The 27,898-nt window shown below is 55.0% G+C and overlaps 3 protein-coding genes and 1 long non-coding RNA gene across 4 annotated transcripts in view; 2 read left to right on the top strand and 2 right to left on the bottom strand.

Annotated features, from left to right (window-relative positions):
- The window catches only part of LOC119702804 (C-type lectin domain family 2 member D-like), a 603,052-nt gene that overhangs the window by 18,455 nt on the left and 556,699 nt on the right, over positions 1-27,898 (bottom strand). The window contains exon 3 of the mRNA XM_038141430.1: positions 2,998-3,093. Coding sequence (XP_037997358.1) covers positions 2,998-3,093 — 96 coding nt within the window. The remainder of the gene's footprint in view (positions 1-2,997; positions 3,094-27,898) is intronic.
- LOC119702815 (C-type lectin domain family 2 member H-like) lies at positions 1,877-26,260 on the bottom strand. Its single transcript, XM_038141445.1, has 5 exons — positions 25,718-26,260; positions 25,240-25,338; positions 2,714-2,895; positions 2,413-2,513; positions 1,877-2,322 (listed from the first exon to the last, which is right to left on the bottom strand). The coding sequence occupies exons 1-5, from the start codon at positions 26,037-26,039 to the stop codon at positions 2,208-2,210; spliced, it is 819 nt and encodes a 272-aa protein (XP_037997373.1). The 5' UTR covers positions 26,040-26,260; the 3' UTR covers positions 1,877-2,207.
- On the top strand, positions 7,863-19,301 carry LOC119702832 (protein ecdysoneless homolog). Its single transcript, XM_038141471.1, has 13 exons — positions 7,863-10,591; positions 11,353-11,465; positions 11,822-11,909; positions 12,846-13,024; positions 13,711-13,906; positions 14,818-14,946; positions 15,095-15,220; positions 15,982-16,067; positions 16,824-16,930; positions 17,352-17,529; positions 17,974-18,041; positions 18,119-18,339; positions 18,848-19,301. The coding sequence occupies exons 1-13, from the start codon at positions 10,397-10,399 to the stop codon at positions 19,058-19,060; spliced, it is 1,899 nt and encodes a 632-aa protein (XP_037997399.1). The 5' UTR covers positions 7,863-10,396; the 3' UTR covers positions 19,061-19,301.
- Positions 19,873-22,872, top strand: LOC119702838. Its single transcript, XR_005257460.1, has 3 exons — positions 19,873-20,096; positions 20,549-20,648; positions 22,447-22,872. It is a non-coding gene; the product is annotated as an uncharacterized LOC119702838 (long non-coding RNA).

Below are 27,898 nucleotides of genomic sequence, written 5' to 3'. Positions count from 1 at the left end.
GCTGTGACCCACTGCAGCTCTAACCCACGTTCCCTGGAACCTGCTGCCACCAGAGCGGGGAGCTGGGCCAAGTGCTGAACCTCTCTGGGGCTGCAGGGCTTCCTGGGCCACGCAGCTCCCTCGTGCCAGCAGCGGTGGGTGACTGCTTGAACACTCAGTTACCCTTTCAGATAATGAACCATTTGAGGCTGGGCTATGGACACTGCCTGCAGTGTTAACCCCTCAGTGGGGAGGTCCCTTGCAGGTGCTGCTCAGCACTGAATGGGCTGTGCCAGCCACAGAGCGAGAGCGGAGACACGGCAACAGAGTTAAAGGCTGGAGAAAGAACCCAAAGGATAGACTGGAACAGCCAGAGCGGGTCAGAGACAACCAAAGAAGCTCAAAGGTTTCCCAAAAGCGGAGCCCAGCTTCCAGCCAGCTTGAAGATTGTTTAACTAACACTTTGGCAGGGAGTTTGAGCTGTATCATTTATTGGTGTAATTGTCCTGTTGTAATAGATGAGAATCACAAGCATCTGTGGAGGGGAAGTACACAGGGAACCATCAGAGGCATTGGGGTGGTTCCCTTAAGGACCAACAAGCAGAGTGAAACAAGAACTAGAGGGCAAGACCAGGCTGGCCCTGTGTTCAGCACCGAGAAGATTCCACAGCCCTGCTGCGGGCAGCAAGCCCGTGGGCACGGTGAGGTGGGGGCAAGAAAGCCACCCCAGAGCTCTGTCATTCCTCAGCTGTCTTTTAATGCAACAGGAACCAGAAGGCAAGACTGAGCTGGCCGCTGTACTCACCACTAAGATCCACCTGCTATGAGTTAAGAGACAGATATTCCATGTAAGTTAGGAGAAGTTTTGTAGATGTGCAGTGCTGTGACTGTAATGTGTCCCCCCAGAGTCCCCTGTCCCTCCCCTTGCAGCAGCCTCAGCAGCCAGGGCATTTGGGCAGGGCCGGCTCAGTGCCAGCAGGGCCACAGGACAGCACCTGAGCTGCAGTCAAGGTGTCAGGAAGTGATCTCCAGCAGGGCAGGGCACAGGAGGAGCTGACTGACCAAACTTTGGGAGGGGCTGGGGGCATAAAAGGCAGAGCATCCACTTTGTAAACGTGCACGAGGCCGACAGTCACAGAGACCTTCAGTGCTGTTATTTTTCCTTATTCAGTCCCTTGTTGTATTTTTTGTTAAGGTTAAATAAACCTTTATAATTTTAAAAGTGAGGGTCATTTCTCACATCTTCCAAGGACAGTCCAAAAGTGTCACCTTCAGGCCAGTCTGTGATGATTTCCAGGAGCCCAGGGCGATTTGGATTCCCCAGTCTAGCTTGTTGTATAATGTTATAAATAACAAATATAGGTATTGGCTTTGGCATTTATGTACTAACTTTTGCTTTGCAATTTCTTATTGATCACAAAAATCCTGATATAGTGCAATTAGTAATTACTGCTTTTGATACAGTATAACCTGTCAGTTTATGTATGTACTGTATAGACTTTATAAATAGTGTAGTCATAGATACTATCTTAGACTGTAGCACAACAGAGACTGTGAAATCCTGGAATGATTTCTTCATGTAACCAACTCAGAAAATGGTGTAAAATAATTAAGAAATTTCCCACATTCGAGGATTTTCTCATCAGAAAGACAAGATAATGGGAAAAAAATCAGAGCAGGAAAAAACAATATTTTATGGACCCTCGTTATGAGGGAGTGAAAATACAAAAAGAGAACCACAAGAAAAAAAGAAAACATATTAGTTTATTGTACAAGACAGCCTAACACAAGTAAAACTTGGAAACTAACAAAACATGTCAGAAATTCACAGTTACACTTCAATTATTAAAAACTCGATAAATATGCATGCTCCATGTCACAGTACACAGAGTATCATTCAAGTTACCCATGGCCAAAAAGCCAAGTATCCCAGGATGGGGTTTTAATGCTTAACAGACTTTATAAAAAGAGTAAATAGTGAGCCGTGTTTCTCACACATAATGAGGGCAGTGCACTCCCTGCAGGCAGCATGGGTGGCAGGATGGATTGCAGAGACGTTTCCTTTGCAGCCCCAGCCCAGCGCTGGCTCTGGGCATGGACAGGCACTGAGGTGACCCTGAGAGGCAGTGCAAGGCACAGGGTGCAGCTGAGGAAGGACAGCCCTGGGCTGGGCTGAGAGGGGAAGCTGGCACTGCCCAGCGTGGAGAAGCTCCTTTCTGCAGCCCCCGTCACAGGGGAGCTTGGGCCTTGCTGCAGACATACGGCCGCGGATTGGAGCAGTTCCCGCTCCTGAATTTATTCTCAGCCAGGTACACGCACTCGGCATCGCCAAAGACAGGAACCCTGCAGGGAGGAGCAGAGGCAGCGCTGGCTGCCAGGGGAACACCTTGTGCCCCTGTCCGGCCAGGCCCTGCCCGGCTCCCCGGCACTCACCGGGAGCTGTAGCTGCTGCCGTCGCCCCAGTGCAGGCGCTGGCCCCGTCTGCGCAGCCCGAGCCAGTAATCGCCGTTCCCGCGGAGGCGGAAGAGCAAATCCTGCCCGGGAGAGAGGAGTGGCAGCTGCCCCGGCCCCTCGGGGGGACACGTGCCCGGGGCTGCCCCCGCACGCCGGGGCTCCTTCCCTGCAAGGCCCCGGCCCGGGGCTGCACCCCCAGCCCTACGAGCCCCGAGCCCGGCCCAGGAGCACCCCCAGGCTGCCCTCAGCCAGCCCGCACCGCCCGCAGCCCCTCACTCACCATGGCCTCCTCATCCTTGGCAATGGCCAGGGAGGCGTTCAGCTCGGAGCAGCGTTCCTGACCCTGCTCCCAGGTGCCGTAATCCCTTGAGAAGTAGTAGCAGACCCCCTTGTGCCCAATCCAGTCAAAGGGACAGCCCAGAACACACTGTGGACTGGCAGCTGTCACTGGAGCCTGCGGTGCTGCAGGGGCAAGAGGAGAAGGTCTGAGCATTGCCCTCTGCAGGGAGCAGGGAGCCCGCTCTGCCCCGAGGGGCTGGGCCCAGGCTGCTGCCCCTGCCTTACCTGCCAGCACAGCCAAGGCCACCAGCAGAGCCAGCAGCAGCAGCAGCAGCAGGATCAGCAGCGCCGTGCCCACGGGATGGCGCCTGAGCCGTTCACCTGGAGCAGGAAAGAGCTGCTGGCTGCCAGAAGCAGAGCCGGCCCTGCAATCTGCTCAGCCCCTGCCCAGGGAGCACAGCAGGGAGCCCTCAGCCAGTGTGGCCCTCGCTCAGCTGGCAGCCAGAGAGCCCAGAGCCTGGGCACGGCCAGGGACACAGCTCTGGCCACAGCCAGGGACACAGCTGTGGGCACAGGCTGCAGCAGGAGAGCTGCACAGCCTTGGGGGCAGCTGGGGCTCTTGCTGCCAGCCACTGATGGGGCCCAGCAGAGCACCAGGCCTCGTCCACACCTCGGGAAACAGCCACACACCTGCCAGCCCTGGCCTTGGGAGGGGACACTGGCCCCTCCCTAGAGGCCCCAGGGGTGGCTCTGCACTCACCCAGGAATCTTCTGAGGTCCCTTTTGTGTTCGTTGCCGGTTGCTGATGTGCCCTGGGCAACCAGGGGCTCCCTCACACTCCCATCCCTGGTGCAGAATCCACTCTCCACATCTTCACTCACTGCGCGCTCACAAGGGGCATCCCCCTGCTTGTGCCGAGTGGCTTCTTGTGCCCCAGGCAAGTGTGGAACCCCGGCTGCGGGTCCGTCCTGGAGATGCGGGGGCTCATTCTCAACTTGAATGGAGCAGACATCACTCTCCTCCTTCTCACAGCCGACATCTCTCGGCGTGGAACAAATAGCAGCGTTCCCCGGCGGCATCAGGAGCGCTGGCAAAGCCTTTGGGAGCTCGGCCTCGGGAGCAGCTCCACAGCGGCGCTGATGGCACCCTGCAAGGGACACGATGAGCTGTCAGTGCTGGTGCCGGCCCTGCGGGAGCCCGAGGCTCGGCAGGGCGGTGGCAGCTCCGGCTGCGCTGTCCCCGCAGCCCCGGCCCCTGGGGCTCTGCAGCCGCCTCGCCGGGCTCCGCTGCCGCCGCCGCTCCGCTCCCGGGCACACACAGCGGGCACGGCCGCTGCCGCCGCGGGTTTGAGCCGAGGCTGTGGGAGAGCTTTTGGCGCGGGGAGCTCGCCTGCCGGCCGCCAAGGAGAGGAGACCGCTGGTAAGGAGCCGGCCGCTAGGGGATTCCATTCAACATCTGGGAAGCCGATCCTTAGGGGATCAATCGCGGGAAAATATCTGGCGGGACGGCCGCAGGGAGGTGAGACCGGCCCCAGTATCTGCCGGGCCGCTCGGCCCGAAGATGCGATCGGAGCCGGGAGCTGACGGACGCGGCGCGCCCGAGGCCGACAGGGGTTTTTCTCTGTCCCGAAAAAACTGCGCTAAGAAAAAGCGCCCAACGCCAGAAAAGCTGCTGAAGAACAGCAGCCCCTGGCAAGCGGCTTCTGGGGCTCTCAACAGGCGGCGGCTGCAGCCAGGGGAGGGGCAGGGCAAGACACATCGAAACGCGGGCCGTGGCAGGCATCCCCCTGGGCTCGGTGTTTGTTGGCCTTTGCAGTTCAGGCAGATCAAATGAATCCCAATTGTCAGCGATTTCCACCACCTGCTATTTCTCCCCTCTTTTCCTGCAGGGATTTGACAGCCCCTGGTTTCCTCCCACAGAGCTGGAAAGCAAAGTGCCCGTCTGCCCCATGGCCATCCCCGCTGCCTTGCACCGCTCAGCCTTGCCCCTCTTTCTCTGCCCTTTCCTTGGCACCACTTTCTCCCTGCTCCTCTCCCTGCCAGCCGGCAGCAAAGACATTTCACCCGCTGGCAGCAGCTGCCTCCTCCCTGCACCGGGAGCTGCCGCCTGCTGCTGGCCCAGGGCAGCTGCGGCTCGGAGTCCACCTGCCCAGGGCCGAGAAGCAGCAGCCTCGGGCTGCTGACCATCGTGCCCCGCATTCCCTGCCCCGCCGCCTTGCAGCGCGGCCACCCCGGGCGCCGGCACGGCCGCTGGGGCTCCCTGCCTGCGAACGGGGGCACCCGGCACAAGGAACTCGCCAGAACCCCCCCGCCCCTCACTGCGATCCCCTCCGCCCGCAGCGAGCCCCGAGCTGGGGCACAACCGATCACGGGTCGCACCTGGGCTGGAGCCGCCTCCGAGCTCCGCAGCCGCCGCGCCGGGTGCTGGTGCTGCTGGTACTGGTGGTGCCGCTGCCGCCACCGCTCCGGCGCCGACCCAACTGTGAGCACGCCGCGGGAAACGGCAGTTTATATAGGGAAGTCTGAGTGGGAGGGATTTTAGCCGTTTAGAGCAACCAGCGGGTGGAGAAGCAGCCACGTGAGGCTCCCACGGCGGACCGGGAGCGCTGTTTTGAGCCGCGGCCGTGTCTCCCGGCGCTCCCCGCTGCCTGTCCCGGGATCGGTGGTGTCACCGCTCGGGCGCCTCGCACTGGGCGTCACTGCCCCCGGGCATCTGCCATCCCCCTTGGGATCGGAATCCGAGTCCCTGTGGCTGGGCTGAGCGCGATGCAAACCCGCTGTGGGTGTCGGAACGGCCCGCGCGGGGCTGCCCCGGCCCATCCCGAGCCCCGGGCCGCTCGCAGCTCGGCTTTCCCCGCTCGCAGCCGCCCCTCGCTGCCGCCGGCGCTCTCCCCGCTCCCGGGGCTCGGCTGTGCCCGGCGCGGCGGCTCCGGCTGCCCCCGGGCCACCTCCCTGCCCCCCGGGGCATCTGCCCGAAGGGCTCTGCCTGCCCCTGCTTACTGAAACCGCACGCTCCCTGTGTTAGAATGCCGTAAAAATGTGCTGAAATTCTTTTCTAAAGTTCATCTTCTGTTTTTCGCGAACTCTGATTTCTCTGAGAACTGTTACCGGAGGGACTCAAAGCGGTAAATGCAGTGCCTGATTATTGTTATGTGCAGCACAACACAATGTGTTTTCTTTAGCAGAAATGCTGATAACATTTCCCATATGCCATTACACTAAATACAATCTTGAGAAGCTCCAGGTTTGTTGGACAGTTTGTCGAATTGTACATTGTTGTTTCTTTTGATACAGTTATGCTTTAAAAGGTCTTAGTAAATTTATGGTTCCATAAAATTTGCGCCTACCACGAGTTTTTCTCAATATTAAAATACATTGGATCAAGGTACATCTCATCTTTTTCCAATCCCTCTGTGCCATCATTTCAACCACGGTTTGTTCACGTTTTCAGTGCCTTTTGGTACTAATAGCAGCAGAATAAGCTGCATTTTGTAGTACCCAGAACTTTTAAGGATATTGATTGTTAGTTCGGTTCTGTTTTATTTGAATATGATTTTCGTGTTGGTGAGATTAACCAAAGCTAGGTCTGAGTAATGTTATATTTTAATACTCTGTTGAGTTGATTTTGTTAAGAGTCATTTATGTTGAGGTGGGTTTCTGTCAGGTTTGAGCGTTGCTGAGCTTGGACAAGGTCAAGTTTCAGTCTTCTTCACTTTAAGTCTTTTCATGTTCTGTTCCAGTTTTATTGAGATCAGTATTTATTCAGTATTAAAGATGTAACTTTAAGTTCTCTCTAATTCTGCTGAGGTGACATTGAGTTACACTGCAATTAACTTGAAGTCCTGAGTTAATTTTGTTTAAATATGTTTGTCTACATTGCAAGATGTAGCTATTTTCTTGTAGGGATAAGACAGGTCCAACTGAAGCAGCAGCGATGAAGCACTGATAAACACCTGCTGTTGGACAGAAGCAGACACAGTTTGCTGAGCCCTCGATCCTCTCCCAGCTCCCACAGGTGTCAGAGCTGCACTGCCCAACAGGATCAGTCACTGGGATCTCTTCTGTTTTATCTCCCACAGCTAACACAGGACAGTGGCTGCTTGTTCTGCAGGATGCTGTTACCCACTGGAGCTGTTCAGAGTTTCACTGCTGTGGACACATGAATGCTGCAAGAATATTGTCCCAAATTCCTGAGGCGGTTCCTGCTGATCCATTGCTTCCATCACGGGGATTCACTGATTTTTAGAACAGGCATTGTTCATAAGGTGTCATTGCCTTGTTTATAACTGGCTTTTCACAATCTTTGGCGTGTCTTTGTGTGACTGTCTACAAGACACGTGTCCCTGTGGGCTCTGTCTGTTCTGCTCTCCAGCTGCAGGTGCATCTCTTTGAACAGGCTGTCTGCAGCCCTTCCCTGCACTGCCTGCTCAGCCTGGAGTCCCTTCTCTTGTTCCAGCAGGGCTGCTGGGCCTCGGCCCAGGGCTGGCTCATGGTTTCCTGTGGTTTCAGAGCTCCAGGATGAGATCCCTGGGCTCTGTCCAAAGCCTCTCCTGAGCTGAGGCTCCTGTGCTCTTTGCCGACCCTTTTGTGGCACATCCTTGTGGGACAGGGCTGTGAGCTGCTGAGGGCAAGGCTGCTTCTGCTCCGTGGCAATCAGACACAGCCCCAGGTATGCTCACAGAAGGGGATTTCCCCCTAATTTAGCCTCCTAAAATGAGGGGAAATGCAGTTCCCCACTTCAATTTCTCTCAACAAAGACCATTCTGGGGTCTTTTGGACATCTTTTTCATCTGTGAAGGTCCCTTGAAATGGAGGCTCCCCCTCCGTGGAACTCTTACAGTGGCACATCGAGAGGTTCCTCTCAAGGGAAGCCCTTTCAGACCAGGCACAGCGGTGTTTGCTCTCAGCCTGAACCTGAAGATGATGAAAATGGGGCTCTTTCCCTCACTTCAAACAGCAGCATAAAGAGTTTCGATTTCTATTTAAACATGAAAATCATGGGAAATTGTGATTCCCTGGCAAGTGAGGCAGCCAAAGTGATGAAAAAGGTGTTTTCCTGCATCCGAGACCCTTCAAATCACGGGTGCATGGGGATCCTCCCCAGTCCAAACACAATTACAGAAAAGCTTTTCCCCCTGCATTTAAATCCGTTTTCTCCTCATAAACCCCCTTTTTGGGGGCACTGTGGAGAGACTGGGGGCACTTCCCCCTCCTCACTGGTCACCCCTGGGGCTGCTGCACCTTGCAGAGTGCTGAGCAGCTCCCTCCCAGTTCCCTGCCAGTATCCCTCTTCCTGGCAAGCCCCGGCAGGGATGGGGAGAGCGCTGGGCAGGAGCTGGGAGCACGATTCCTTCCCAGGGCTCCTGAGATCCCTCCCAGGGCTCCTTCTCGCTCACTGCCGCTGCTCCCACTCTCCCTCCCGGTTCCCTCCTGGCATTCCCTGTGCTCCCAGTTCCCTCCCAGTGCTCCCGGGATCTCTCCCAGTGCTCCCAGCGGCAAAGCCCCGGGGGCACAGCGTGGTCTCCTCTGGAAGAGGCGAGGCTCGAGCTGCCAGAGGGAAAACCCGGCTGGAAAAGCATTCCCTGCAGAGGAAGGTGTCTCCCCTCTCTGCGCACAGAGGCAGCTCAGTCTCCGCTGGTGACTCCAAAGGCTCAAGCTCCGAGTGCGAGTGCCCGGAATGGGCTCGGCCCCACTTCCCAGCGCCCTGCTCAGCCCTCGCACGGCTGAGGGGCAGCGCAGATTAAATCATTCGTGCTCCGGGGCACTGCTTTAGCTCTGAGCTACACACTGTCACACGGAACAAATCCCTGAACGGGGATGGGTTTCTCCTGCTGGCACAGGAAGAGAAGGAGAAATCTGTCAGGAATATTCTCCATCATTCTGCCCAGGCTTGGTCAAACGCTCCGGCTCCTGCACCTCGGGAAATAACAAGTGGCCTCTAAGAAGTGACTGTGATGTCAGTGAGCAGGTTATTATGGATTAATCTCGCACTGGAAAGCAGCCTGCACACCCTGCTGCTCTTTGCATCACCCTGAGAGTTTGGAGGCTGCTGCCTGGCCAGCTCCTGAGTTGTATCTCCCTTGTCAATCTTATCAGCTCCTTGTTTAATTGTAAAAACATCAATAAAATGCAGGGAGCATTGGCCCAGGGTCTCAGGACTCACATCTCTCTTCCAAAGAAAGGGAGAAAAGAGTGTTTCTCCCAAAGCACAGAGTTAAAAAGCTCATGGGGAAAAGAGTGTTTCACCCAAACCAGAGAAATAAAAAGATCATGTGTTCTACATGTTTTTAAAAGGAAAAGAGGAAGAGTAAAATCAATTACTGTGGCAGTAGTTCTCCAGCCTACTTCTGTTTCCTTCTTTCACTTCTAGTAGGTTTAAGATTACTTAAAAACAAACAAAACTGAAAGAACACTGAATTCAAGCTGAAGGAGAAGCAGTCTGGCTGCAGGCTTGTGGCGCTCCACTGCCTCAGTTCCAGCAAGGGAGCTCATCCCCTCTGCACTTCCAAGCCACATCCCAAAGTCCTGAGCACCAGCTTTCAGCTGTTTGAGCACTGAACCGTCAGAAAAGCTGCTGGGCAGGGCCGTGCTCCAGGCACATCTGGGGCATTTCCTCTCTCCAGCTCTCTGAGCTCAGCTCGTGTCCTCTCCTCTCCTTGCTGGCTTTGGCTCCTGCATTTCCCGAGGGGCTGGCCCTGCACGGATCAGAGCATGATCTGACCATCAGACAAACAGCTTCTGGCACCGTGGCTCTGTCCTGGATGGACCATTGCCCAAAGGAATTCCAGTGCCTCCATTTCACCCACTCCAGATGGCTTTTCAAGGAACCTGGTTCAATGCCCTCCATCTCTAAAGAAGGAGGGCACAACGCTCCTGCACTCCCTGCCAGGGTCATCCTTGGAGCCCTGCAGAAAGGCTTTAAAGCAGCACACAGCTTGTTCAGCGCCCACAACCTCATCCAAAATTCAAATCCATAGCATGGGCAGAGCCTGAAATTAAAACCGATTTTAAAACTGAATTCAAGAGCAGTTTAATTGCCAATTGACAAGATGAGAAAGGTTTCCTTAGCAGTTGTTGAGATGACAAAGGGAGAGGACAGAGCATGGAGAGGGGGAAAGAAGGGGAAAACCTTCATTTGCACAGTGGGATTTTAACTGTCATGATCGCATCTCAAGGAATTGCAGAAACCGTTCTAATCTCAAGAAAGGGAAAAGCTTCCAGGATGTTTTTCATTTCAGCCAGAGCCTAACGAAGCCCTCAGCAGCAGGAGATTGGGATAGCTGCAAGGCTGGATTCTGGAGCAGAGGGAGCAGGGTGTGCTCCTGAAAGCCAGACCTTCACCCACAGCAGCCAGGAGGCAGAAAAACAAGGATATGAGAAAGCCTTCAATGGGGAACGGGTTATCAAGGGTTTTATAAGGAAAGGACAAGGTCTGGGAAAGAGGACCTAAAAGGTGAGAGAGGAAAGAAATAAGGAAGCAGCTGGGGCCTCTTCAGATTCGAACAGAAAAGGGAAAAGAAGGGGGGAGAAGGGAGGAGGAAAGCAAAGGCTGGCACTGAATTCTACCGCCGCCGGCACAGGCCTGTGGTCGCTGCCCGTGCACACGCAGCGCTCCCGGCACAGAGCGCGGCGCCGCCGCCGCCATCGCGCCGCTCCTCCCCGGGGCGGAGCGCGGCCCCGGCGCGATGGAGGCGCTGCGGCGGCCGGCGCTGCCCGAGGACGCGCTGCGCTCCCGCCTGTCGGCGGCGGCGGGCCCGGGCGGCGAGGCGCTGCTGCGGCGCTGCGCTGAGCTGGCCCTGGGCCGCTCCGCCCCGCTCCTGGCCGCCTGCGTGTGGCAGCGGCAGCCGCTCCGCCTGCGCTCCGTGCCGCGCCGCGGGGAGCCGGGAACGGGCCGGGAGGCACGGCGGGAGGAGCGCCCGGAGCGGGGCACGGTGAGGGGAGCCGGCGGCCGGGAACCGGGAGCGCGTGAGGGGGAGCCGGGAGCGTGTGAGGGGAGCCGGGGGCGGGGGTGTGAGGGGAACCCGGCGGCCGGGAACCGGGAGAGTGTGAGGGGAACTGGGAGCGTGTGAGGGGAACCGGGAGAGTGTGAGGGGAACTGGGAGCGTGTGAGGGGGAACCGCGAGAATGTGAGTTCCAGACTGCCGGAACTGAGGGCTTGTGGGGGAGAATCGGCGACCAGGAACCGGGGGTGTGTGAGGGGGCCGCGTCCGGCGGGCTCGAACCGGAACCCGTGAGGGAAAACCGAGGTCGTGTGGGGGGGATCCGGCGGCCGGGAACCTGGGGGCGTGTGAGGGGGATCCGTCGCGCTCGAACCGGGAGCGTGTGAGGGGAGCCGGGGCACGGTGAGGGGAGCCGGGGCGTGTGAGGGGATCCGGGGCGTGTGAGGGGCACCGGGAGCGTGTGAGGGGCACCCGGCGGCTCCGCAGACTCTCGGTGTCACAGCACGGGTTCAGCCAGTGAGGCATCTGGTGCCCCCTCCCTGCTGCAGCGGGGCCATCCCCGAGCACAGCACACAGGATTGTGGCAGCAGCAGGGTCTGGGATATCCGCAGGGAGGGAGACTCCGCAGCCCGTGCGGACAATCTGTTCCTGTGCATGGCGCTGCTGAGCCGCCTCTCCTCTCTCTGCCCCGTCCAGGCGACACCCCGGCGCACTTGGGCGGCACCACGGTGTTCGGGGATAACGTGGAGGATGAGTGGTTCATCGTGTATCTGCTCCGGGAGATCAGCAGGGAGTTCCCGGGGCTGGCAGCCAGGTGAGGCGGGTCCTGCTGAGCTGCTTTGCGGGGAGGGCTGCCGAGGGGCAGTGCCTGGGCTCTGAAGGTCCTGTCTTAACATTGCCCGTCCTTGGAGATGTTTCCCCATGCCGTACACCTTGGAAGTGTCCAAGGGCAGGTTGGATGGGGCTTGGAGCAGCCTGGGCTAGTGGAAGGTTTGCCTGGCTGTGACAGGGGGGTTGGAACCAGGTGTTGATCTTTTAAGTTCCCATCTAACCTTAGACTTTCTGTGGGTTAATCAATAGTAAAAAAACTCCACCAGACATGGATTCAGAAGTGTGCTGTTGTGCTCTGCAAGGCTTTTCCTGCTAAATTTCCAATTTCTCCTTGGCCAGCATTGATGACAACGATGGAGAGTTTCTCTTGATAGAAGCAGCTGATTTTCTCCCCAAGTGGCTGAATGCTGAGAACAGTGAAAACAGGGTGAGTAAAACTTGTGTACACTTGGCAAGGGGGCCACAGTGGGCTTTGCTGTAGCAGCTGGAGTTTTTTCTTGCACCTCTAGGCAAGGTGTCTGACTGCCTCTGAAAACCCAGAGTGCTGCCTGTCCCTTGCTGTTGCTCCCTTCAGGAGCACTCCTGTATCCACCTGAATTTTCAAGCTCTGCTAGAACCACTTGAATTACCTTTTGTTTGTTACCATATTGTGGAGTGTTTAGGGCAGAGGATTTGCTGCCCTCAGAGCAGGGAATGCTCAGGGCTGGAGTGTGTCTGTCTCTGTAAGGACACAGGCTTTGTCTGGTACAGGTGAAATAATGAGCAGACACCTTCACCTGGATATGGATGGCTGCTAATGGCAGTGGATTGAAATGGAGATCATTAATTTGGTTATTTTTCCCCAACTCTGAGGTTCTTCAAAGGGCTGGAACACAACCCCAGAATCGATTGCAAGTGTGTACCTGGAGTGTCAGGCTCGTATTTCCCTTTAGTTTGAGGGAACAGAGTGAGGGAGTTGAGAACATTGCACTCAGGGCTTTTCTTAGCATCAGGAACCAGCAGAGGTCGCCTGTGGCCCCTGAAATAATGCTTGTTAATCCCGGGATGCTCTGAAGCAGTTGGGTTATGCTGGTTCCCCAGAGGCACTTCTCTGCTTGAAGACAAACGTGGTATTATTGTTGCTAAGGAAACAAGATGTGTTTGATGAAACTTGTTGCAGTTCAAATGGGGATTTTTCCTGGTGGGATCGTGGTCTCTGGCATAACTTCTTTAGAAAAGCTGTGCTGCTTCCTGCATTGGTTCTCTGTTTGTACCGTGTATTCTCTGTGTTCAGAGAGATGCATTTGTGTCTGAAATGCAATGTTCCACGGCTCTGGGTGTGCCTGCTCTTACCCCGAGTGACGGGAGCATTGCTGCCTGCCAGGTGTTCCTCTACAAAGGAGAGCTGCACATCATTCCGCCGCAGGAGCCTTCGGAGCAGGGCTGGGCCCCCTCTGCTCCCTGTCCCACGGTGCCACAGGTGCTGGCTCTGTTATCCACCCGCCCCGAGGAGTTCCTGGCTGCAGAGCCCATCCGAGCTGCGCTGGACAAACGCCTCCATGGGTACGTGGGGCTGCATTTCGGCCCTCTGCAGCAGTGGGCTTTGTCTGTGCTCCCTGGGCTTTGAACATTTCCCCAGCGGACGGGATAAAGTTGGTTCCTTTTCAGAAACCAGCAGCTGGAGGTTTTTCTGTGGCACTCTTGGAAAGAGGGGGATCAGTGTCCTGTAGGCTGTGGTCTGGGGATCTGAAACTGGTTCACTGCTGTGATTCCAGCCCTGACAATGACAAGAGTTACTCTTCCTTCACATCCTCCTTAGATGGAGAAATCTGGAAGTTCTGTGATCTTTTAGGAGCCCTGTGCATGAGGAAAAAGAGGATTGGACCTAAACTGTAGAACCAGCAGAATTGTCAGGGCTCCAGCTTGTCACAGCTGTGCTCAGCCCTGGGTTTTATTTTTGGCAAGGATTTGACAGCAAGTATGGCAAAGAACACTGCACAGCTGGATATGCTGGTGAAGTGCACAGGGACTCATCTTGCCCATGTGGGGGATTCAGTTTTATGAGCCATGGACACGTCTGTAAATGTGTATTACAGAAACAGACATTCTAGGCATTAGCTTGGCCGGGTTTAAACTCCAGAGTAATCTTCTGAGCCGTGACCCAGGCAAACATTAAAGGGAAAGGGGCCTCCTGCTGAAGAAGGGCTGGTTGAAGCTGCGGTGCCTCCCTGCGCTCTGTTGCCGTTCAGGTATCCCGAGAAGATCCAGGCCTCGCTGCACCGAGCCCGCTGCTTCCTCCCGGCCGGGATCGCGGCCGTGCTGAGGCTGCGCCCGTCCCTGCTGGCTGCGGCAGTCCAGGCCTTCTACCTGCGGGATCCGGGCGAGCTGAGGGCCTGCCGGCGCCCTTTCAGAACCTTCCCTGCCGAGCAGCGAGTGATGGCCCTGGTGAGTGCTCTGCAGCCTCTGATGGGCCGGGCGTGTGCTCCTCTAACGCCTGTGGTGGCCGTGGGAAGTGCTCCCTGAAGCCTTGTCGCTGAATTCCCCTCTGTCACTGACAGGGCTTCTGTGGCCAGTGGTATAGACACAGAGATTTAACTTCAAACTGCGAGTTTCCTGTTGGGTTATTTTCCCTTTTGGCTGTAGGGATGAATTTCCAGGTCATTGCATTAATGCTGCTCTGGATCGATGTGACTGGAGTTCCAAGGGGCTGATCATGAGGGAATTGTTTGTGAAACCAGAGGCTGTGATTGTAGTTCCTCTGCTGAAGTGCCTGCTGAGGAAATTGCTCTCCTTGTGTGATCAGAGCAGTTTGACAGCCCTGCCAGCCCATGAGAGCAGCTGCTCCTAACCAGGGGTTCACTCCCAGGCTTTTCACCTTCTCAGCTGTGCTCTCGCAGCTCTGTGAAAGCTTTTAGGAAGTGTTTCATGAGCCCTGTCCAAGCACTGCTGTATCCAGTGCATTTTGTTACAGAGTTGTACCACTAGACTCCTGAAAAGAAGCTTTGGAGTCAAATTTTGGACTTCGAAACTGTTGCCAAAATCTGTTAACCAAATTTCATTTTAATTGAGAAAACACCTTGTTAATGTGAATACCAAATACTGAGGATTTTTCCTAATGTATTTAGACTGACAAACGTTTAGATTTGCTTGGGGATTTCAATTTGGGACATAATCTGTGAAGCCTGAAAAGCAATTCATCAGAAAACTCCATCTAAGATATACTTTGAGTGCAGTGTCAGGTCCTGCCTGTCATCTGGGTGCCTTCAAGCCCACTCTGCTGAGCCTGGAGGGAGTTTGGTGCCTGTGCCAGTGCAGCCACGCTGCAGGGAGTGTTTGTTTCTGCTCTGCTGTTTCAGGTGACGTTCACTCGGTGTTTATATGCCCAGCTGGTGCAGCAGCAGTTTGTCCCAGACAGACGCAGTGGATACACCCTGCCCGCCCCATCTCACCCTCAGTACAGAGCCCACGAGCTGGGCATGAAGCTGGTAATGGTTTTGGTGCATTTTGGACTTGGTTCGTGCATGTGCAGGGAATGAGTCCTTGTCTGGAAGTTGCCTGCTTGTCCAGAGAAGTGTGGGCAAAGTCTGTCACACCTTGAGAACCTCTTGTTGTTGTTGCATCTTTTGTCTGCAGGCTCATGGCTTTGAAATGTTGTGCTCCAAGAGCAGTAAAGTAGCTCCTGATGCCAGGAGAAACGTGTTAAGCGGTCCTCTGTGGGAGAGATTCCTCAGGAGCTTGAAGGAGAAGGATTATTTCAAGGTCTGTGATCATTTGTGTGTCTGTGGCTTTTAACCATGCCAGGGAAAATACATTTTCACCCTTGAACTTGTGTGAGGAGTTGCAGCAGGGCAAGAGCTTGAATCCTTATCTCTGTGTAAAATGAATCAGTGTATTTAAAGGGGACATGTGCAGTTTGTTCCCCTTTGAAAGTAATTTGTTTTGGGAATTAAAAATGAAAAAGCAAGATTTGGGGATTGATGCATTCATCTAGAGCGAGGGGAGGAATACACTGGAGTGAAGAAAACCACCAGATGTGATTGTGTGAGGTGTAACTGATTTCACTGGCTTCCATTTCCTTTCCACCCCTCTAGAATCAAATACTCTTCAAGGTCCATACATAACACCATAGGCCTGTTTGGGCCCATGCAAGTGTAGTTTTTATGTGTGTGTGGTTTTTGTGAGTTCTGGGGATTTTGGTGAGGTTTTGTGGGGTTTTTTTAAAAGATGCCTTTCACTGTTTCTTTGAATTTAATAAATTTGACATAACTTGAGTACTTACTTGAAGGATATAAAATTGGACAACGTTCCTGAGACTCTTATGTTAATACACTTTAATATACTCAAATGTAGGGATGCCCCTTTGCTGCATTGAGTTCCAGGTGCACATGGCAAAGAGGTTTTGCTTGTTCTGGTTCTCTCAGCATTTGTGTGTGACCAACAGTCATCCTTGGGAAGCCTGCCTGTGAAGAGGAAGGGCAGGGAGAATTGTTTGGGCTCATGCCTGTGGCTTGCATTAATAGGGAGAAATGGAAGGCTCAGCCAAGTACCTGGAACTGTTGCACATGGCAGAAGATCACTTCCAGCAATGTGTTGCTGTGCCAGAAAGGTGAGAGCTGCTTGACATTCATGAGTGTCACAGACCCTACAAATCCTTTGGCTGACCTTTGAAATCCTCGCTACAAACACCTGCACCCTTTTCTCCATGGCTCATTTACACATGGGAGCTGTGGCCAGGACATACAAGTACTAATTCCTCTGGAATACTCCCCTGGGAGCAGTTCTGGCTTGAGTAACTCTTGATCTTGGTTTAGTGAAATGCTGAGCTCTTCCAAGTGGATTCCAAGTGGGGGCTGCAAAGCATTATTTGCTTGCTTGACTGTACAAAGTGTATGGAAGTGTCATTGAAAAGCAGCCCCAGGGAATAATAAATACAGGGTAATCTGCCTCCTTTGCTCATGGAGCTGGCTGTGGATTTGTCTGGAAGATCAAATCCAGAAAATAATTCCCTACAGAAATGTCTGAGGCTTTGTCATCTCATAATATCCTGACTGTTAGTGTTTTGAGTTTCCAGTCTGTGCTGTTTGGGATCTGGCCATCTTAATATTTACCAAGGCAAATGGAATGTAAAGGAAAAGGGCCATGACCAGTGGCTTTGGAGCCATCAGCTGGGAATTGCAGGGACTGACTGTGTCCTGGTTTGGCCAATACTCTGGGTAGTGCTCTGGTACTTCCCCCAGGTGCATTTCCCTTTTTGCCTTCTGTGTTTGCACAGAAGGAAAAAGGAAGAATTCAAGTGAAAACCTGAATGCAGAGCACGTGATCCCATTGAATCCATTCCAGTAAATGGATTTTTTTCTTCTAGCTGTGATGAAATGAGCCCAGGTGATGAAATCCTGACACTACTAGAGACAACCCCCATTGATCTGAAGGAATTTGAGAGAGAAGCAGCTTGTCTTCCTCCAGAGGATGGTGAGCTGGCTGGGGGGAATTATTCCCATTGCAGATGATTATTTGCAGGGGGAGAGGGGGAATGCTGACAGCTGTGAAGGGACAGCAAATCCAGCCTTCATTAAGACTCAACACAGGATTGGCTCTCCCAATTTAGAGAAAGCCTTTCTTCCTCCACTTAGTGGCCAAAGGCCTCTCAGTGACCAGAATGGTCTCTCTTAGTTTGAGCTCTGCAAAGCCGAGTTTTAAAGTAGTGAGAAGAAATCTCCACTCTGTTCTTCTCAGCCTCTTCTGCCTTTTGCTGTGTGTGACCCAGGATCAGCACAAAACCTTCACTGCAGGACTGAGCTGCAGGATGGTTGCAGTCCTTCAGTCAGCTGGTTTGGGCCCTGGGGGCCAGCAGGCTTGTGCAGGGTAACAGCTCTGTCCTGTGTTCTTTCAGACGACAGCTGGCTGGATATTACACCAGATGCTCTGGATCAGGTGCTGAAGGAGGCAAGAAATGAGTCCCTTCCTTCCACAGATGAGGAAGAGCAAAACTATGACTTGGAAACCGTTGCTGAGAGCATGAAGGCTTTTGTGTCCAAAGTGTCCACGCACGAAGGAGCAGAAATGCCGTGGTAGGAGCACGGGGAGTGTGGGTCTGGTGTAGGATGTTGCACTCTGCTGCAGCCCTGTGGCTGATCCTGGGATGCAGAGAATCAGAGTTGGAAGGAGCTGTGCTGAGCAGGGCCTGAAGCAGAGCCAGAGCAGTGAACATGAACTGGCTTTAAATCAGCTGGGTTCCACTCTGACACCGGTGCAGGCTCAGTGCTGCAAGCTGAGCTGCTCTCTGTCACTCACTTTGCTTTTGTGGTCTGCAGAATTTTTCTCTTTTATGCCAAGGATTCTTCCACTCAGTGTTTCATGTCTAATGCATACAGGCTTCCAATGTCTGAGGACTTCTAAATTCAAATGTCCCAACTTCAGTCCTGGCTTGAGAGAAATCAGTATGGTTTGTGCCTGTGTCAGGCTTGTGCAACCATAAAAGCTTCATTTCTTAAAAGTCTATTTTTCTATTTCAGGTCATCTGATGAATCCCATGTTACCTTTGATGTGGATTCTTTCACAAAAGCCCTGGACAGAATTTTAGGTGAGATTGCTTCTTTATTTGAAACCAATCCCAGCACTGATTTCTTTGCTGTTGTACTGACACAAAGTAATGTGCAGGGGCAGACTCGGAGGAGCTGGATTCTGATGATCTGGATGAAGAGGAGGAGTTTGGCTTCTCAGATGAGGATGATGAAGACCTGGATGCTGGCAATCAAAGGCAGGAGCAGAAGGTGCCTCCTGAGCAGCTGGTGGGCGGTCTCAAGGCGTACATGAAGGAGATGGACCGTGAGCTGGCCCAGACCAACGTTGGGAAAAGTTTCAGCGGTCACAGGAGAGGGGTGAGTGTGCCTGAGCTCTGCTTTGCAGCTGTGATTTGCAAGCAGGAAATTGCTGCAGGTGGCCATTCTGAGCAATGCCATCAGAACCTTCCACGTGCAAGCAAAGTGTGCTGGACCTGCACCATCGAACGTTTTTTTCAACCTAAAGCTTAGCTAAGCTGGGATTTGCCCATCTTTTCCAGGGCTTAGTTCCATTTCCCTGGTTTCAGTAGTGGGGCAGGCAGCTGCAGCTTCACCTGTGAGTTCCTGTAGTAGTTTAATCCCATAGGAGGCTGAGCCAGGACTGGGTAACACTTTCTGTCCTTGGAACTCAATCTGGGTAATGGACAGTGGTGATTTTCAGCTGGCATGAGCTTTTGGTGGCTGAATTCCTGTCTGTCAAGACTCAGGAGTGTTCTGGAATTGTTGGCTGCAGCATTGTTGTTTCTTTTCTCCCGTGGTTTGCCTCTTTTTCCCCTTAAATCTGCTCATGCACTTTGATAAACCTTTCTCTTTGTACTCTCTGCAGGCAGGTTCTGTTGGAGCAGCCACATCTGAGAGTGCTGGCCCTGATTGTGGAGCTGAGGCTGCTGAGCTGGCCCCCGTGGATGTGGACATGAACCTGGTGGCAAACCTGCTCGAGTCCTACAGTGCCCAGGCTGGCCTGGCAGGACCCACCTCGAACATTTTACAGAGCCTGGGGCTGGATTTACCTGAGAGCACAGAGCTCACGGGCAGCTGAGCAACACAGGGAGAGCTCTGGGCAAGGCATGGCTGGTGGGGAGATGAGCACAGACACACGAGCAGCATGTGGAAGGAGAGGCCAGAGGTTTTAATTCAGAGCGTTCTGTTCATTATGTGTCACTTCAGCAGAGTGAATTGACCTGCAGCAGCTTCTGTCTGGACACTGTCTTGGGTGGAAATGAGATTTTCCCAGTGCTGACACAGTTTCAGACAACTGAAAAATAATGTTGAATGAATGACTGAAATGAGCTTTTCTTTTCTTACCAAACCTCTCTTCCATTTTCCCAATCAGTGATCCACCTTGCCACATTTCTCAAATGTCCTTTGACCCATTGCTAAGTGGGTTCAGTATCTGGGAAGCAGTTCTTGTTCTGGAAATGCTGCTGCCTTCAGGGGCAGGTGGGGAAATACCACATTGCAGGAAGAGTAATTGCATCAAATGTGTAAATATTGGCCAGAAGTAGTTTTTAAATTTATTTCAATAAAAACAGAAATACAGCTTGAGTACTGAACTGGTTTTGAAGGTATGCATAACTTCCTCAGTGAAATATCAGTTCTTGGAGTGAAAGTATTTTTGTAATTGTTCATTTTCTGACTGAATTCCATTATTGCTGAATGTTGGTATCAAGCCAGCAGTCGCTGTGTGTGAGCCCAGGCTGAAGAGTTTGGGGTTTTTTCAGTGAAAATGGGGCTGGAAGGCATGCAGTGTGTTGCTTTCATGTGGAATGAGAAATCTATTTTAGAAATGACAACTTTAGTTTCAACAAGATAAATTTGAAATAAAATACTTATAAATTCCTGATGCAGACACCAGCAATGCAGTGCAATGCAGGTCCACATCAGCTTCCTAATTTCTCTTTATTCTTTCTCATTCAGCAGTTGGTCAGTTGTCCTCCGCTGATGTTGTGTAATTCCCTTTGTCAGCAGTTCAGGGAGAGCGCTGGCAGGTTGGACAGGGATTAGAGATGGACAGCAAGAGCTGGGAAGTGTGAAGAAGGTTCTGCCAAATTTCAAGGCAATTGGACTGCTGAGAGGTGAGAGACTCAGACAAATCTGTGGTGGGAAATGGGGTTAGCAGAGGTGTTTTAATTTAGACCAGGATAATGAGCAGTTAGTGTGGAAACCAGAGGTGCTGAGCCTTGGGAAGGGTTGGTGCTTGACCAGGGAAGGTGATTAACACTGGAAATACATCAAATTCTCCACTGATGAGGAGTTAGATCAGGTTTAGATCCTTTTAAAAATATTGGAGTTGAAGAACATGATCACATTTAATGCTGTGTGGCCTGTGCTGTGCAAAAGGTCCAAATGGATGGAAGGACTCCCTCAGTGCATGAGGAGCACTCCCAGGCTGAGGTTCAGAACAAAGCTGCTCCTTTGCAAACACTCCAGCTGATGTTGCTGCTTGGATAATCTGACTTTTCCATCAGTGGGGCTGGGATTTCTCTGGGGCTCTGCTCATCCCAGCTGTTTCTTTCCATTTCTTCAGCAGCTCCACAGTGGAGCCCTTCAAGGCTCTGGAAGTGCTCCCAGGAGAGTTTGCCATGGCAGAAGAAGCATTTCCATGCTGCCCCTTCCACTGCTCTGAGGTAACACACGAGGCAGCTCCGCTTTTGATTCTGAGAGTGTTTTTAGTGAAGGAAGCCTGCTGGAAGGAATTAGGGAAGACAAGTGGTGGGGTGTGGTTCCCTTTCGATGGATTTCTGTCCAAGTGTATTCTGAAGTTGTTTAACTGGTTATTTTTCCCTTCTTGTCTGTGTTTAAACTGGGGGAATCCCCATTCACCTGCACTATCAGGGTATCAATTGCAAGAAACCCTGCCTTGCCATCCTTTCAGGGCTATCAGTGGATGGGGAATCCCCATTCTCTTGCTGAAACACATCAGGGAACACCCTGTATGACGGGATTTTATTGGTTTGAAATGAGAGCAAGCCTTCAATTTTCATCATCAATCAGTTTAAATTGACAAGGAACTTCTGTTGTGCCTTATGTTTTAGGGCTTGAACTGGTAGAAAGCCCCACTGCTTCCATCATTTGAGGGATTTATATTGAGGGGCAAAAAAAGGGCTGGAAAGAAAAGGTGGCAAAAAAAAAAGCAACAAAAAAAAAGGGCTGTAAAGAAAGGGTGGCAAAAAAATACTGCAACATAAAAGGGGTTTATATTGAGGGGCAAAAAAAAGAGCTGGAAAGAAAAGGCGGCAAAAAAAAAGCAACAGAAAAAGGGTGGGGGAAAAGTTGGTAGAAAAAGGGTGAGAAAAGAAAAAAAGGTAGCAAAAACAGGAGGCCAAAAATGGCAGAAGATAAAAAGGACAAAACGTGGGGAAAAAAGGCAGCAAAAAATGGGGGGGGGGGGGGGAAGGGCAGAAAAAAACAGGAACAAATGAGACAAAAAGGGGGGAAAAAAGGGGGGAAGAGTTAAAAAATGGAGGTGGCATAATGGTGAAAGGTGATGTTTAAGAAACAGGAAAGCTCTAGAAAGATGAGGAGACAAGGGTGCAAAGCATGAGCAGAAAAAGGATGGGAAATGTGAGGGATAAAGAACGGGACTCCCAGAGACACCCCCACACCTCAGGCCCCCTCCCAAATCCCACAGCCAGCCCCACGTAGCCCCAGGAGAGCCTCTGCAAACCCCACAGCCAGCTGGGCCTGGATTCCTGCAGGAACACTGGGGAGCAGCTGGGCTCCTTGCAGCGGGATGGAAACAACGCCAGGGCTGGGAACGTGTGCCCACTGTGCTGCCAGGCTGGCAGGCAGCTGTGTGGGGCCGTGCCATGGCAAAGGGTCCTCAGCAGCTGCCAGGTTTCGGGGCTCCAGCTGTAGCTGAGGAGCAAAGGGATCAGTCCAGGCAGGAGAAATCCCATCGTGGGGTACTGCTGCAGAGTGTGGGTGTTTGGAGCAGAGCCTCTCCTCCTGCAGGCCAACGCTCCCAGATGGGAATTGCCCAGGGCACGAGGCTGGGAAGGGAAGAGCAGAGCTGGTGTGAAGGTAAAGCTCAGTTCACTCAGAGGGATCACACAGGCCACTTGAGCACAGTTACAGGTGGGAAACAGAAGAGGAGAGATTTCCAGGAAAGCCTTTGTAACTTGGTGGGCAAAAGGAGTCATGATACCCAGTGGCTGCAGGGATGATGATCCACATTAGTTCAGGCCAGATTTCCTTTTTTTTTAATTGGTGAGGGTATTAACGTTAGCTGCAGTGACAAGGCCAAATAGTTTTGGAATATATTCTAGTTTAATCTAGCTGTCCTCCCTGCTGCATACTCACAGCAGCCATATTTAACTGTCAGATGAGGTGTGAATTTGCTTCTGTCCCTATCCCAAATGTCATCCTTCCTGGTCTTTCAGCTTCTTTTTAATATGCTAGTAAATCTTCTGCGTCCCTCTGCAGTATTTCCGGGGTAAAACCACTGAAGAGCACTACCTAAAGGCTGCTACCTGCAGCTGAGCACAGGGACCAGTGGGAAAGGATGTTGGATCAGCATTGTCTGTCCCTGTGCTGGTACTGTTCTCCCTGGGAGGGAGCTGGGAAATCTGTATTTCTGCTGCTGTGCTCCTCCTCATGTTTGTCACAGCTGATGCCGGCCCGTTTTCTCACTGATGATTCTGGACCTCTGCGTGTACCTGCTGGCCTTGGAAATACCACTGGTGGTTATTAAGAAAGGAGAAGGCAAGTCCCACCAGTTCCGTGTGGAAACGGAATCGTGTGGCCGTCCCTCAGTGCAGCTCTTTTGGTGACAGCGGTCGGTGGCCATTCCTGGGGCAGTTCTGTTACCGTTTTTCCTTAGACCATTCTATTTTATTCCCTTCACACTTCCCACCCTTTTTCATGGCTCACTTCTTAACCAGCACTGCCCCCATGGCCCCTCGGGGCAGCTCCTTCAGAGACCCGGGGCCGTGTCCAGAGGCGCTGCTGCAGCCAGGGGAGGGGCAGGGCAAGACACATCACAACGCTGGCAGAGCTCAGGGTCTGTCAGCTTTGCAGGTCAGGCAGATCAAATGAATCCCAATTGTCAGCGATTTCCAGCACCTGCTATTTCTCCCCTCTTTTCCTGCAGGGATTTGACAGCTCCTGGTTTCCTCCCACAGAGCTGGAAAGCAAAATGCCCACCTGCCCCATGGCCATCCCTGCTGCCTTCCACCGCTCCAGCCTTGTCCCTCTTTCTCTGCCCTTTCCTTGGCACCACTTTCTCCCTGGTCCTCTCCCTGGCAGCGGGCAGCAAAGACATTTCACCCGCTGGCAGCAGCTGCCTCCTCTCCCTCGCTCCCATTTTGCCCACTCGGAGCTCCTGGAGCCGCCTGCCCGCGGAGCCGGAGCCGCCGTGGGGCCGGGAATGGTGCAGGGAATGATGGCAGGGATTCTTGGGCTGGGCCGGGCCAGGTGCCCGGGGCCAGCAGAAGCGCTCTGTGCCTCTCCTGCTGCCCCGGGGCAGGCAACAGAACACAGCAGCAAAGGCTCGGGGCTCTCCAGAAAGGCAGCCAGAGATCTCTCACCCATCCTGGGCACAACAGGCCCGGACTGGGGAAACTGATTGAATTTATTATCAAACAACCCAGAGCAAGGCAAGCAGTAGGCTGCCAAATCCTAAAAACAGACATTCCCCACACTCTTCTCTCCTTCCTGGGCTTCACTTTGTCCCCAGTTCCCTCCCTCCCTCCTCCCCACACAGTGGCATGGAGGGATGGGGTTGTTTCCTTGGAAAGACAGGGATCTGCTAAGGAAGGCAGGAGCCTCCCTTGCAGTGGAAAATGTAAAGCCCTTGCCTCTGAGTTATTATAATTCCGAAATTAAGGGGCTCCAAGGCAAAGATGTGAGAATACAATAAAACTTCTTTACAACTATGTACAAAAGCAAACAAAGCAAACAAACACCACCAAGCAGAGCATTAACCCCAAACAGAACACAAATGCAGTCCGCAGCGAATTCCCTGCCCCAAGCAGCCGCTCTGACCGTCCTCCTCCAAAGCTGAGAGAGAGAAAGACAGAGCCAGCAGCTGACAGAGCCTTCTTCACAGGCAGGTGCCAAAAGTGGGAATGCTGCTCAGCACGTGTCAGCTGCTCCTCTTCCTCTTCAAGAAAAGTGCAAAAGTGTCACACTCAGGCCAGTTTGTGATGATTTCCAAGAGGCCAGGGCGATTTGGATTTCCCATCTCAGCTTGTTGTGTGATGAGGGCACTGCACTCCCTGCAGGCAGCATGGGTGGCAGGATGGATTGCAGAGACGTTTCCTTTGCAGCCCCAGCCCAGCGCTGGCTCTGGGCATGGACAGGCACTGAGGTGACCCTGAGAGGCAGTGCAAGGCACAGGGTGCAGCTGAGGAAGGACAGCCCTGGGCTGGGCTGAGAGGGGAAGCTGGCGCTGCCCAGCGTGGAGAAGCTCCTTTCTGCAGCCCCCGTCACAGGGGAGCTTGGGCCTTGCTGCAGAGATACGGCTGCGGATTTGAGCAGTTCCCACTCCTGAATCTCTGGTCAGCCAGGTACACGCACTCGGCATTGCCGAGGACAGGAACCCTGCAGGGAGGAGCAGAGGCAGCGCTGGCTGCCAGGGGAACACCTTGTGCCCCTGTCCGGCCAGGCCCTGCCCGGCTCCCCGGCACTCACCGGGAGCTGTAGCTGCTGCCGTCCCCCCAGTGCAGGCGCTGGCCCCGTCTGCGCAGCCCGAGCCAGTAATCGCCGTTCCCGCGGAGGCGGAAGAGCAAATCCTGCCCGGGAGAGAGGAGTGGCAGCTGCCCCGGCCCCTCGGGGGGACACGTGCCCGGGGCTGCCCCCGCACGCCGGGGCTCCTTCCCTGCAAGGCCCCGGCCCGGGGCTGCACCCCCAGCCCTACGAGCCCCGAGCCCGGCCCAGGAGCACCCCCAGGCTGCCCTCAGCCAGCCCGCACCGCCCGCAGCCCCTCACTCACCATGGCCCCCTCATCCTTGGCAATGGCCAGGGAGGCGTTCAGCTCGGAGCAGCGTTCCTGACCCTGCTCCCAGGTGCCGTAAGCCCTTGAGAAGTAGTAGCAGACCCCCTTGTAGCCAACCCAGCCAGGTGGACATCCCGGAACCAAGAGCGGAGTGGCAGCTGTCACTGGAGCCTGCGGAGCTGCAGGGGCAAGAGGAGAAGGTCTGAGCATTGCCCTCTGCAGGGAGCAGGGAGCCCGCTCTGCCCCGAGGGGCTGGGCCCAGGCTGCTGCCCCTGCCTTACCTGCCAGCACAGCCAAGGCCACCAGCAGAGCCAGCAGCAGCAGCAGCAGCAGCAGGATCAGCAGCGCCGTGCCCTCGGGATGGCGCCTGAGCCGTTCACCTGGAGCAGGAAAGAGCTGCTGGCTGCCAGAAGCAGAGCCGGCCCTGCAATCTGCTCAGCCCCTGCCCAGGGAGCACAGCAGGGAGCCCTCAGCCAGTGTGGCCCTCGCTCAGCTGGCAGCCAGAGAGCCCAGAGCCTGGGCACGGCCAGGGACACAGCTCTGGCCACAGCCAGGGACACAGCTGTGGGCACAGGCTGCAGCAGGAGAGCTGCACAGCCTTGGGGGCAGCTGGGGCTCTTGCTGCCAGCCACTGATGGGGCCCAGCAGAGCACCAGGCCTCTTCCACACCTCGGGAAACAGCCACACACCTGCCAGCCCTGGCCTTGGGAGGGGACACTGGCCCCTCCCTAGAGCCCCCAGGGGTGGCTCTGCACTCACCCAGGAATCTTCTGAGGTCCCTTTTGTGTTTGTTGCCGGTTGCTGATGTGCCCTGGGCAGGCAGGGGCTCCCTCACACTCCCATCCCTGCTGCAGAATCCACTCTCCACATCTTCACTCACTGCACGCTCACAAGGGGCATCCCCCTGCTTGTGCCGAGTGGCTTCTTGTGCCCCAGGCAAGTGCGGAACCCCGGCTGCCGGTCCGTCCTGGTGGTGCTGGGGCTCCTTCGCAACTCCAGGAGTGGAGCAGGATTCACTCTCCTCCTGCTCACAGCCGGCATCACTGGGTGTGCAATAAACAGCACCTTGCCCCGGCGGCATCAGGAGCGCCGGCAAAGCCTTTGGGAGCTCGGCCTCGGGAGCAGCTTTACAGCGGCGCTGGTGGCACCCTGCAAGGGACACGATGAGCGGTCAGTGCTGCTGCCGGCCCTGCGGGAGCCCGAGGCTCGGCAGGGCGGTGGCAGCTCCGGCTGCGCTGTCCCCGCTGCCCAGAGTTGCGGCAGCAGCAGCGGCGGAGCCAAGCGCAGCCTCCGGGAGCTCGGCGGTTCCCGCAGCCCCGGCCCCTGGGGCTCTGCAGCCGCTGCAGCCCCCAGCTCCGTGCCGGGACAGGCGCTGACAGCGCCTGCGAGCTGCCGCCTGCTGCTGGCCCAGGGCAGCTGCGGCTCGGAGTCCGCCTGCCCAGGGCCGAGAAGCAGCAGCCCCGGGCTGCTGACCATCGTGCCCCGCATTCCCTGCCCCGCCGCCTTGCAGCGCGGCCACCCCGGGCGCCGGCACGGCCGCTGGGGCTCCCTGCCTGCGAACACGGGGCGCCTCCTGGCACAGAGGGCAGAGAAGCCTCGGCCCCGGAGCCCGCAGGATGCGGCGCTTGCTGCCCGCGCTCGGCGCCTGCAGCGCTTTGGGCTCCGAGGCGCGTTCAGGTTCGTGCCGTGCCAGCCCCGAGCCGGGCACGGACACCTCCCGCCCGCCCGAGCAGCGGCCCCGAGCCCGCTGCCGCACGGCCGGGAAGCGTCCCGGGCACGGAGCAGCCGCCTCCGTCCCAGCGAGAGCAGCCGGCGGGAGCCATCGCTGCCGCGGCACCGGCTCGGCCCCGGCCATCCGGGCACGGGGGACACCGCGTGCAGCCGCTGCCTCGGCGGCCTCAGCGCAGGGGGGACACGGGGGCACCGGCACAAGGAACTCGCCAGAGCCCCCCCGCCCCTCACCGCGGCCCGTCCGCCCGCAGCGAGTCCCGAGCGGGGGCAGCGCCGACCGCGGGTCCCACCTGGGCTGGAGTCGCCTCCGAGCTCCGCCTCCGCCTCGCCCGGGCTCCGGGTGCCGCCGCCGCTCCGCAATGACACGAACACGCCGGAATGACACCTGCCCGCCGCCCGGAGCCGCCGCTCTGGTCCCGGAAACACCCAGCGGGTACGGCCGCTGCCGGCGCAGCTGAGAGCCCGTGCCCGCGAGGGAAAGTTCTTGCAACTTTCGATTGGCCGGGTTTTTCAAAGCAGCCTATGGCAGCGAGAAGAGGGCGGAGCGAGCCGGGAGGCATGGTGAGATGAGCTGTTCTCAGGTCCCGTCTGGTCGTTCCTGTCCCGAAAACTCCGCGATAAGGAAAAGTCCCCAAGCCCTTGAAGCTGGAGAAGAAGCGCAGCCCCGGGGAAGCCGCTGCCGGGGCTCCCAACAGTGAACTCCCGCAGGGATTCTTGGGCTGGGTGTAGTAGGTAGGGAAAGGCGCTCGGAAGATTTCGGGCTGTTACGGAAAGTTACAGGAATGTCTCTTCCCTAATCCCCTAAGATAAGCCATCACCCTTGGAATGTGTAGCCCCCACTAACATGGCCAGTAACTTTCCACTCTACTAACCCAGGAAGTGTTATAAGACCCCCTCCTGACGTAGTGAAGTACCCTAGAGTATATAACCCCACGAGATGAAGCAATAAATGCCTTTAACCATCCACCACATTGGTGTTAGCGTCTTGTTACTGGCCCGACAGTCCGTGAGGATTAGGTCGCCGTGCTGTTTCATCGGAACCAGGTCGCACGCCTTTGCAATCAGAAAGGCAACAGGCATGTCTTTGTGTGACTGTCTACAAGACACGTGTCCCTGTGGGCTCTGTCTGTTCTGCTCTCCAGCTGCAGGTGCATCTCTTTGAACAGGCTGTCTGCAGCCCTTCCCTGCACTGCCTGCTCAGCCTGGAGT

The sequence above is a fragment of the Motacilla alba genome, chromosome 6, assembly GCF_015832195.1.
Source record: "Motacilla alba alba isolate MOTALB_02 chromosome 6, Motacilla_alba_V1.0_pri, whole genome shotgun sequence".
Lineage (NCBI taxonomy): Eukaryota > Metazoa > Chordata > Aves > Passeriformes > Motacillidae > Motacilla > Motacilla alba.
The sequence above is the reverse complement of the archived record's forward strand: the minus strand, read 5'-3'. Positions and strand labels throughout refer to the sequence as shown.

Excerpts from the sequence above, each read along its gene's own strand:
- LOC119702815 (XM_038141445.1), bottom strand. The coding sequence starts at position 26,039 with ATGCCGCCGGGGCAAGGTGCTGTTTATTGCACACCCAGTGATGCCGGC. Across the intron at positions 25,339-25,717 it reads GGACCTCAGAAGATTCCTGG|GTGAACGGCTCAGGCGCCAT; the intron begins GTGAGTGCAGAG and ends TTCCTGCTCCAG. Across the intron at positions 2,323-2,412 it reads GGCAGCAGCTACAGCTCCCG|GGTTCCTGTCTTTGGCGATG; the intron begins GTGAGTGCCGGG and ends TCCTCCCTGCAG.
- LOC119702832 (XM_038141471.1), top strand. The coding sequence starts at position 10,397 with ATGGAGGCGCTGCGGCGGCCGGCGCTGCCCGAGGACGCGCTGCGCTCC. Across the intron at positions 16,068-16,823 it reads TGTGTTGCTGTGCCAGAAAG|CTGTGATGAAATGAGCCCAG; the intron begins GTGAGAGCTGCT and ends TTTTTCTTCTAG. Across the intron at positions 18,340-18,847 it reads TCAGCGGTCACAGGAGAGGG|GCAGGTTCTGTTGGAGCAGC; the intron begins GTGAGTGTGCCT and ends TACTCTCTGCAG.